Source organism: Amblyomma maculatum, chromosome 1 (assembly GCF_055883805.1).
Source record: "Amblyomma maculatum isolate TAMU_Amacu chromosome 1, ASM5588380v1, whole genome shotgun sequence".
Classification (NCBI taxonomy): domain Eukaryota; kingdom Metazoa; phylum Arthropoda; class Arachnida; order Ixodida; family Ixodidae; genus Amblyomma; species Amblyomma maculatum.
The window spans coordinates 254,809,655-254,820,602 of record NC_139344.1 but is presented as its reverse complement, the minus strand read 5'-3'; the positions used below and the strand labels follow the sequence as shown (position 1 = coordinate 254,820,602).

Below are 10,948 nucleotides of genomic sequence, written 5' to 3'. Positions count from 1 at the left end.
TTAACCGAACTGTAATTGCCAATTCCCGAATTTTGAGATGGAAAAGTAGCATAGGATCACAGACATATAGACGGTATGTATAGCAATGTTTTTACGACACTGATTATCTTCGATTTGGTTTGTAACGCTATGAGAGACGACCATTTGGGGTTCTTTAAGACGCACTGACGTATAGAACAAACGGGCGACTTGCTTCCGCCTCCATCGAAAAGCGGCCGACGCGGCCGACTGTAAATCTTCGTTCCCAATTCCCGCTAGTGACACTGCTTGCAGTGAAAAGGGTGGCTGCCCTCAGCGGCCGCACGGTTCCTGTATGTATTGCGCCCCTCACAGGCCGCATATGGCCTTAAAACGTACAAATCCACCCACTTTCCAGCTTAATATTGCAATCAAGTTTATGTACTTCGTGCGAAACTTAGGCGTGCATTTCTGAGCTCTACAAAAAGGGGCCCCACGCGGGAAATTCGGCTATTTGGTGCTACTGGCGAGAGAAAACCGCATTTTTCTTTACAGCGATGCCTTCAGCTTTGTTGCATTTTTATAAGTGAAAAATGTAGCACGGAAGAAAACGCCATTTCTTTTACACCAACTACAAGCACCAAACCATATCTTTTTAGTAGCCATTAGCTAAACAGATACCAGTGTAGACTTTACGATTCGTTACCTCTCACTGTGACCTCTTTTGTTATCGGTTGTACACCTCTCCCAGTAACATTCTTCCGAGGACGGGCAACTATATCACCATGAAGCACCACTCGGGCATTCCAAATGTCCTATAGGATACCACCGGCAGTGTCAAAGATTGCTCTTCATGCTACCTCATAAATTGCGATCGCCTAGTCTCTGGCGGGATTCTCAGGTGATCAAAATTGTTTTATTAAATCTATCCATTTTTAGTTACAAAGGAACAAGCTTCGGTCAGGACTTGAACAGGAAGCGGGCGTCTGGTCACACAGCATTGTTCTCGACCTGGAAGAAAGAAGCAAAATAGTTGACTCAGTTCTAATTATGTCGATGTTTCCTGAAAGCAGTCATAAAACAACCAAGAGAATGCGCGGCCTCCAGTGCATATTAACGGCAGTAGAAGTTGCTGGATGCAAAACATCCGTGCAATTGGCATTTATGAATTCTCACTGTGGATCTTGGCATCAAGATGCGGCATAAATATGAGAAATGGTGGATGCTGCAATTGAGAGGCTGCTAAATGGGCCGTTTCAAGTTTGTTATGCCGCATGTTTTGTCCGCCATATTTTGTTAATGCCCCTATAAGCCTCCTCTGTTATGACTGCAGGGGTGATGTAGGTATGATAAATACGCACACAATTAAAATTAAAATAGGCAAATAATAAGTAAAACGATTTTAGCAATTCCAGAGCAGCGAAACGTCTGAAAGCACCAGCTTGTGATGCTTAATACGTAGGTTTCAAAGGCACTGCCGCGTAGTATAACAGGGATAGAAGGTATGGCCCCAGATAAGTATCTTCAGCCAGAGCTAAGTACCATGGTGAAGTACAGGCTTATAGGTGTACTGGCGGTTTGGCATCAAGTGGGGAATGGGGTTGGAAGACCATGGGTCGAGATTGCGCAGTTGTGCGCGAGCAGGTGACCGTAAGGTAGATCAGTCGGATCAGCCGAGTGCCGCTTGCCATTGCGAAAAGGCGTTTGCAAATGAGACCGCTTGTCTTATCAGCAAAAGTCTGGAAGAACTATGCAGAAATGAAGTGGAGATATATCTCCGCTACATCTGCTCAAATGCCAATAAATGTTTAGATATAAAAAAATTGTACAAATATGGAGGAAGCCTACAGCAAGCGAAAACAAATAAAGCATTGTTGAATGTTTGGCGTTTTTGTGGTGCATGAATGATTACATTATAAATTTACAGTGAACACAAACAAATAAGAAGCCATCCCTTATCCTTTCTTAAGTTACGTTGAGTGTAGGCTTCCTTGAAAAGGGAAACGCATATGAAGAAATGCCGATCGTAAAATAAACGGGAATGTTCTTGCCATCACGTACCACGATGCAGTGCAGCAAGCTAGTTTTAGTCTTAGAAAATGCTGATAAAAGTGATTGTTCTCTGAACGTGCGTTAGCGATTAACGGCTATAATGTGGTCATGAATAAATGATGATGCTCTAGCAGGGAGAGTTGTTCTTTGACAAAATGTGGGCATCGTTTCGTAGATGGAAGAGTACTCAATGTGAATCGAGAGCGGCAAGACAAATTCAGAGCAGAACACGAGCGTAATTTGGTGAAATTATTGCGGCGTGATTTTTACACAAAATGCAGAGACATCAAGAGACCCCGACCTACCTGTTGCAGCTAGTGACAAGTTGTACACCTTGGATGGCACTTTCGGCCATTAACACCACATCTGCAACCGCCACTGATGTCTCCTTGACCCTGCGAGGAATTTAACACTGAATATTTGCACCAAGTGTTTTGATCACCGCTACGCATAATGGATTCTAGCCATCCTAGAACGTAAAGGTGTTGTTTGCGAGCAAATTAATATCCTTCAAGTGCAGCACCGCTAGCTCCCTTAATCGCCGGACACTTGTACTTCTGCGGTTACACTCGCAACATGCCTCCAAAGCAAGCGGGCTAGCATGATTGGCCAGCGCACGAGCGGAGGTCATTTACGAAAGCAAATAAAAATGGTTGCTGGCAGGCTATAAACTGCGGCTAGAGAAGGAAAATTTGGGGATTCTCTCTCCGATATTTAATTGGCTTTTAATGTAGTCAGCAAAAAAGTCACGATAATATGACAATTTGGAACCTAAATCGTTGCTCTGGTTTCATGTGTTTAGTACACCGAAAAATAATTAATATTCATTAGATAGCTTTGAGACCGCGAATGCATCATCACGGACCGGCGTTTCGTATAACTATCGACCACCTTACGCACAGCCTTAGCCAATAAATCTACAGGGCGTTTCTTGATTCGCTTTAGAAGCGTTCGCCTCGTGCTTTATAATATCTCATAAGCTGCTGGCGTTCCTGAGGTCCGGATAGTGAGCAGACCTATCCTCTCTTTCTGCATTGTCAAAAGTGCAACACAGTCGCAGATGGCTTGAAGCTCAAAAGATGAAAGCCACATTAAGTAAAGGTACTGCACATATATCGTGGCCTTGTGTGGAATCGCTGAAGATGCATTAAGGCAGTGCGATTAAGTGTATATCATCCAGTCTGATCAAGCGACAAAGAGTAAAATGAGCCTGACTTTTCGAACAAGCATGCGCAGCTGGAAAAGTAATATCTGTGCATATAATAATCTACGTTGATATTAATCTGACAAGTTCTTTTGAAATTTAGAGCATTGTCTTTCTCAAGAAACCACCACATTCATCGCTTCATCCGCCCAAAATCACGTGCTGCGTCGAGATGAAAAGGGTGGGTAATAGAAATTTTTCAGCAGCGTCATCAGGGCCATGGCTCCTCGAAACCTAAAAGCATAGAGCTCATTAGCATTGACAGGCACTCTAACGTAGATGTATCGTAGCATGTATCGTGCACGCAGCTGCAAACGTAGCATGTATCGTGCACACAGCTGCAGTGCACCCGCTGTAGTGGGCAGATGGGTGAGCGGGCGGGCTGAGCAAACACCGGTAGATTTTTGGCCAAGCACCGGCAGACCAGATTTTTTAGCCGCTCCCGGTCGCAGATGGTGCATCGTGTCGAGAGTAGGAGCACGCTAGCAGCCTGGGTGTGATGATAAAAAGGTGTTGGCTGGGCGCGGAGACAGGAAAACGCATGAAATCCCAGCTTCCGAGAAGCAGTAGTTGCAAGAGGCGCCACCAGACGCACCAGTTAAAGGAAAACGTAAGCACAAAAAGTGCTTTCCGTTAACTTTGTGCAAGAAACGATGCGATTTTAGTGATCTTAAGAACACTGGTCTTCATTGCCGCAATAAAGTAGGTCACCAAAAATTTGATGCAGTATCACTTAAATGACCAGTTTTTAGGTAAGGTTTCTTTTGAGCGCATTGTATTCTTACAGGGGCTCCATAGCCATTTAGCGGTCTTTACCATTGGGCATACAAACCTCAGAGATTCAGTTCTGCGTTTCTAAGCAAAAGTTCTCACCTACCCGTCATGCTCTGCACAGCACAATTTTCTTGGGTGATGCACGTATACTGCGTCAGTTCAAACAATCCATTAAAAATATGAGAGCTGTGTCCCGTCCTTCAGGCGCTACTTTCAACTTCACACATCTAACTAAGCGCTGAATTAGCGGTAAGGAGAAATGTCGAAGAGTCACTGACCAGGGGCCCCCATCGGGCTCCTTTAGTTGCCCAGCACAGCTCCGTCTTGCACGAGCAGACCATCCAATCACACCCGGACCTTTTGATGATCACCACACGACACTGGGGACACCGCATCGCTTGCTCGGTCTTCAGTATCTCCTGCAACCATAAGACTGTTAAATGCCGTTCCCTTGACCCATATAAGCACGCAACATGAGAACTTGACGACTCCAGTTGTGCGGCAGTCGAATAAGCGAAATACTAAGCGTAACTTTGTAATTGATAACACTATAAAATCGACATAATTTTTTGTCATTGCTGCGTTGAAAACACTCGATACAATTTCTTGTTTCATATATGTATTGTTACGGCCCGCGCCGAGGAGCGCTGCGCCAGAAAAAGAAGAGGCGCGGGACGAGCGCGAGACGAGCGCGCGGCGCCAGCGCGAGGGTAGAGAACAAAAGAAGAGCGCCGGGGCAAGTGGTGTTTGCCTGGTGTCCTCCGTTCTTCTGTGTCTATCTCTAGGCGGGCACAGCGTCCCACAACATTTTGGTGTCAGAAGTGGGATCATGCCGCTCACCCGCTCCCAAAGTCAAGGACCCGACGCGCCAGACGACAGGACTCTGCCACCAGGCGATGGCGCCGACGACGCAGCGGCTGGCGCAGCTAGACCTCGACGCTCAGAGGGGCTCGGTCCTTCGCAGCAGCTGGATGGCGGTATGGAGCGCCTCCTGGTTATAATTACTCAGCGGATGGACGAATGGGAGGCCCGTCTGACTGCCCAGGCTGTGGAGATGGAATCTCTCCGGCGCGACTTCCGTCGCCTTGTGCCAGCCGAGCCGAACACAGGTCATGAGTATTTAGGCGTCACTGCCACCGCTGCCTCCAGCCCTGCCGCCGCTGGGCCTGCTGTCGTAGCCGCCAATAACGTGCTCGGTGCGGGTACATCATTGGACGTAGTGGAATTACCCACGTTTGACGGCACTATCTCGTGGGATGCTTACCGCATCCAACTGGAAGGTATTGCGACAGCGAGAGGCTGGGACGAGCAAATGAATGCATGGATGCTCGTCTCCGAACTGAGAGGCCGCGTAACTGAGCTGCTGCAGAACGTGCCGCCCGACCAGCTGGGCTCTTACACCGTCCTGGTGGGCCTCCTGTCCGACCACTACAGTGCTTCAGGTCAACCCCGTGCGCAGTACCACCGCCTGCGAGCCCGCCGTCAAGAGCCCGGGGAGACATACCAGGACCTCGCCGCCGCCATTGAGCGCCTGGTTCTGCAGTCGCTGCCGGGGGCACCTCAGAACGTCGTGTCCCTGGTCGGCACCGAGACGTTTGTCGACGCCGTTCGACTCCCTGAGGTGCAGCGCTTGGTCCGTTTTGTGCGTCCTGAGTCCGTCCGCGCCGCCATGGCGCTCGCTATCGAGGCGCAATTGATTTTGTTGGCCACGCGGGGGTCGCCACCGTCTGCCGCGCGCACCGTCTCGGTGCAGACTCCTCGATTGGCAGTCCCTACAGTGGCCTCTAACCGATGCGGGCGTAACGACACCCGCACGACCTGCTTCCGCTGCGGCCTGAGAGGGCACTACGCGAGGGACTGTGCAAGCCTTCCGACGTCGGAAAACGATTTGGCGGAACTCAGGGGGCACCTTTCCGCCGTCCCCACACTCCTTCGTTCTCCGTGTCCCCTCCTTTCGTCGGCATCGATAACAATTGAAGCTCCCTACGTACTCGTCGACGTCGCTCTGCTTGACCGGCAGGTAGAGGCCTTGGTCGACACCGGAGCGGCTGTCAACGTGCTGGACAAATCGTTTATTGTTAACGAGCCCCACCGGCTTCTTCCAGCCGCCAAAACCCGGCTCTTAGCTTTTAACGGCGCCCCAGTGGAGCAAGTCGGACGTGTCATCGTCAATCTGACAGCGCTCGGAAAGACCCTCTCCACCGAGTTTGTTGTAGCAGACAGCCCTATTTGGCCAGTGGTCCTCGGGTGCGGGTGATGCCAGCAAGCCGGAGTCGTCCTTAATTTTACCACAACAGAACCACGGGCGAGCCGAACTCTGCGTGGGCCGGGTTGGCTTAGCCGGATTTCCAGTCTCGGTGTCGTCCTGTGGCAGTCCCTGGTGTCGGCGACCAAGCGTGCCTCAGAATCTGTGCGTTACCTCGCAACGAAGTGGCCACGTCGAGTCAAGCCGATCGACGTCGTTACCGTGACTGTAGCGTCCGCCGTGACTCTGCCACCGGGTGCGGCAATGTGGGTGTATGCCAAGCTTGACAGTCCGATCACAGCGGATGTGCTTTTCGAACCCATCCGGTGTTCAGCTGCAGCCCGTGAGTTGATCTCCCCTCGAAGCCTTCTGCCTGTGCTCAAAGGAGAGGCCCACGTATTTATGCTTAACATCAGCCGCGCGCCTCTCGTGCTGACGCCTGGCACTCAATTGGGTACAGCCTCAATCCTGAACTCCGGATCACCGGTTGCGTCTCTGCAACCTGAAGCACCGCCTCAGCACCCTCCAGCGCCGGCGGTTCTACCATGGGAAACATTTAACTTTGGCCCCACCCTCACCGACGTGGAGCTTGCCTCTCTCAAGGCCTTGCTGCTCGAACATCGCAGTTGCTTTGCTCTAAGCGCCGGTGAACTGTGAACTCGGGTGCACTTCCTGGGCCCAACACCGGATCAGCACTGAAAACCGCGGGCCCATTCATTACCAACCTCGCCGTGTAGCGCCAGCCGAACGGCGAGTCATCCAGCAGCACGTATGCGACATGCTTGACCAGGGAATCATTGCCCCGTCTTGTAGCCCTTGGTCCTCCCCTGTAGTCCTTGTGCGCAAGAAGGATGGAACACTCCGCTTCTGCGTTGATTATCGCAAGTTAAATGCTATTACTCACCTCGACGTGTACACTCTTCCCCGCCTCGACGATGCACTTGATCGCCTGAAGGGGGCCCGTTATTTTTCCACCCTAGATCTGCTCTCGGGCTACAGGCAGGTGCCTGTTCACCCCGATGATACGGAAAAGACGGCTTTCATGACTCCTGACGGCCTTTACCAGTTCAACCGTATGCCCTTCGGTCTCTCGAATGCTCCAGCTACCTTTCAGCGCCTCATGGACCGCGTCTTAGGCAATATGAAGTGGACTATGGCTTTGGTCTACCTGGACGACGTAATTGTCTACGCGGCTACGTTTGAAGAACACCAAACGCGACTCAAACTCGTCCTCGAAGCCCTTACCTCTGCTGGGCTTCGCTTAAAACCAAAGAAATGTCTCTTCGGTTTTGCAGAGGTGACGTACTTGGGTCACGTTGTGAGCCGGCATGGCATCCGTCCCGACCCTGAAAAACTAAAAGCGTTTACGGCTTACGAAGCTCCCACCACCGCCAAGGAGCTCAAAAGTTTCATTGGATTTGCTTCGTATTTCCGTCGTTTCATTCCGGACCTTGCCAAGCGAAGCGCTCCGTTGACCGCCCTGCTGAAGAAGAATACAGCGTGGAGTTGGATGCCGGTCCAACAGCTCGCGTTCCTCGACGTCAAGCACGCCCTCCTCAAGCCTCCCACATTGGCCCACTACGACAAATCGGCCCCCATCGTCCTCCACACGGATGCCAGCCAAGATGGGCTCGGCGCTGTCCTTCTGCAGGAAGACGAGTCTGATGACCACAAAGTTCTAGCTTATGCCAGCCGCCAGCTTTCCGACGTAGAGCGCCGCCGCCACTCTTCGGAACTCGGGTGCCTCGCCGTTGTCTGGGCCGTAGAGAAGTTCCGTCCCTACCTGTACGGCCGTCATTTTACCATAGTCACGGACAATAGCACTCTCACTTGGCTGCAGTCTGCCAAGCACTTAAATGCCAAGATTGCACGCTGGTCACTGCAACTTCAAGAGTACGATTTCACCATAGTGCATCGGCGCGGTTCTGCCCATCAAGATGCCGATTTCCTTTCTCGCCACCCTTGTCCCGTGACGGCTTTAATGGAATTAAGGACTGCACAAAAGCAAGATCCCGACATTGCGGCCATAGTCCAATCCCATGGCACCGCCACCGGCGCAGGTCTCCGTAAACTGCGCCGGGTCTATCGAATTAAAGATAATCTCTTGTGTCATGTGAGGCGGCTCCGTGGTCGACCACCCGAGTGGTTGCCAGTGGTGCCAGCAACACTGCGGTCGCAAGTCTTGCGCGGCCTACACGACGCTCCCACAGTTGGTCACCTTGGTGGCGGCAAGACCTACGCACGAGTGTCGGAGCGCTTTTGGTGGACTAATATGTCCAGAGACGTCAAGGAACACGTTGCGTCCTGTCAGACGTGCCAGTACCGGAAATCGTTCACACGAATAACCAAGCCACCCCCGCAGGCTTTTTCGCCGCCGAGTTCACCTTTCGAACTGGTTGGACTGGACCATTTAAGCCCATTCCCGAAGACGCCCGCCGGAAACAGGTATATTCTGGTTGTGATCGACTACTTTTCCAAGTGGGTCGAAGCACTGCCCGTTCCAGACACCTCTTCCGCTCATGTCGTTTTGTTTGTGGAACAGCATCTTGTTCTTCAGCATGGTGTGCCCCGACGCCTCATCACGGACGGTGGGAGCTGCTTTATGTCCCATGATTTTGAGCGAGCCCTCCGCTCCTTCGGCATTGCGCATTCTACTACATCCGTCAATCATCCCCAGTGCAATGGCCTCGTGGAGCGTGTTAACCGCACCCTCACGGATATACTCGCTTCCTACGTGGCTCCGTCCCACAGAAACTGGGATCGTTTCGTTTCTGCGGCAGCTTTTGCACTCAACACTGCGAGGCAAGAAACAACGCATGTCGCGCCGTTCTCAGTCGTCTATGGCAGAACACCCTCCATACCTCTCGACGCGCAGTTGGGCCTTCCCCATCAGACTGCGTCACCAACTGACTCCGCCCAACGACTCCGTTACGCCCGCCTCGACGCTCAGCGCAACCTTCTCACGGCTCATGCGCGTGTGCAAGTGGCCAATGCGGCAGCACCACCACTTCCCTCCTTCCGGTCCGGTGACTTGGTCCTCGTTCGCCGCACCATCCGCGCGACTGGCCGTGCCACGAAGCTCATGCCCCGTACCGCGGCCCTTACCGTGTCGTTGAAGGTGGGGTCAGACGAAAGGACAGGAGCGCGGATGGTCCGCGTGCGTCATCACTGATCTGGTGCCACGTGACCACGCGTCCACGCGTCGATCCGGCCGTCGAGCATTCACACGAAGCCAGCGGACCATCCGCGTGTACCCTCCTCCACAGCGTTGGTGGCGCGCTCCCGAATACCTTTGTACCGAGAGTTTCAGCATGGACGCCGAGCGAAACCGTCGTCTCGCTGCTCTGGCTGTTCTACGTGAAGTGTGCGAGGACGACGAGGAAGCGAAAAAGCATTCATTTATTGCAAGCTTTCTTTATTGCAAGCATCGTCAATATTCTATATCGATGGGCAGCTCTCAACAAGCGCTAAAAACGTGACTGTCGCTTCATCACTGAGCGCTTTTTTCGCTACTTCACCCATAATAAGCACTAGAAACCGAGTAAAGCTACAACTCTGGCACACCCACAAGCAAAAACACACAAAAAAAAACGATGCACTGCAGCGAACACTGAGCGAACGACGCAGCGCATGCACAACAAACAATACGCCGCTCGAACTGAATACGAGACGAAAGCGCGGGCGTAGCAACGCGGAGGCAGCAGCGATAAAGCAAAAAGAGCAAAAACAATCTCGGTCCGCGGCGGACTGAAAAAGGCGCTTGGCTATAGTGCCTAGAATATATTCTAGGCACTATAGCTTGGCATATTCAGTCCGCGCCGCCCGGACGGCCACGCCGCTCGCCCTCCGTCGCTCAGAGCAGTGACGTCGGCATCACGTGGGGCGCGGGTAGCGATGACGCGCGCGGACCATCCGCGCTCCGGTCTTCCTGTCTGAACCCACCTTGAATGGCTCGGCCCCCCGTAACATAACGCCTCGAAGACCTCCCCGAGCATCGACCATGCGGTGTGCATCACATTTTCCCGGAGCATGTGTCAAACATGAAGCGATATGTCAACGGCGCCAGCATTGACTCCGACTTAGATACCGGGTCATCACCACTACTGTCGTCGCCTGCTGCCTCATTGCCTTCCCCACGAAATGCCGCCCCATAAGTGGAGCGCCTGCAGCAGCTCACCGACACTTTCTCTCCCCCCCGGTGGAAAGATGTTACTGCGCGCGCCGAGGAGCGCTGCGCCAGAAAAAGAAGAGGCGCGGGACGAGCGCGAGACGAGCGCGCGGCGCCAGCGCGAGGGTTAGAGAACAAAAGAGCGCCGGGGCAAGTGGTGTTTGCCTGGTGTCCTCCGTTATTCTGTGTCTATCTCTAGGCGGGCACAGCGTCCCATAACAGTATTTAGCCATTAAGTTTCCGAAAGGTGGATATATTCAGATTAGAGGCGTTTGCGCAGCCAGAAGGGAACTCTGTCGCATCTGCCTTGCACCGCTGCGATAAAATATCCATTAAACAGTTCGAATATAGTTTGAAGGCGGCTCACTATAAAAAAAAAAAAATGTCGCAGCCGAAGGTGTGATAAGACGTCCCCGAAATGGACTTAAATGGCAAAGAGGCAGTCTTATGTGTCCGCACAGTGTGCCTATAGCTCTGAGGAAATAGTGTGGCCTTTTCGTGCACAATTTAGGAGGAGCGCATATCATCCTTCCACTTGCTAAGCCAG

At 52.1% G+C, this 10,948-nt stretch overlaps 1 protein-coding gene across 3 annotated transcripts in view; it reads right to left on the bottom strand.

Annotated features, from left to right (window-relative positions):
- Positions 1-852: 852 nt before the first annotated feature.
- The window catches only part of LOC146206265 (uncharacterized), a 77,722-nt gene continuing 67,626 nt past the window's right edge, over positions 853-10,948 (bottom strand). For all 3 annotated transcript variants that reach the window (XM_084590882.1, XM_084590883.1, XM_084590884.1), the window contains exons 15-17: positions 4,267-4,407; positions 2,316-2,405; positions 853-969 (exon numbers count right to left, since the gene is read on the bottom strand). In XM_084590882.1, coding sequence (XP_084447008.1) covers positions 2,325-2,405; positions 4,267-4,407 — 222 coding nt within the window. In that variant the 3' untranslated portion in view covers positions 853-969; positions 2,316-2,324. The remainder of the gene's footprint in view (positions 970-2,315; positions 2,406-4,266; positions 4,408-10,948) is intronic.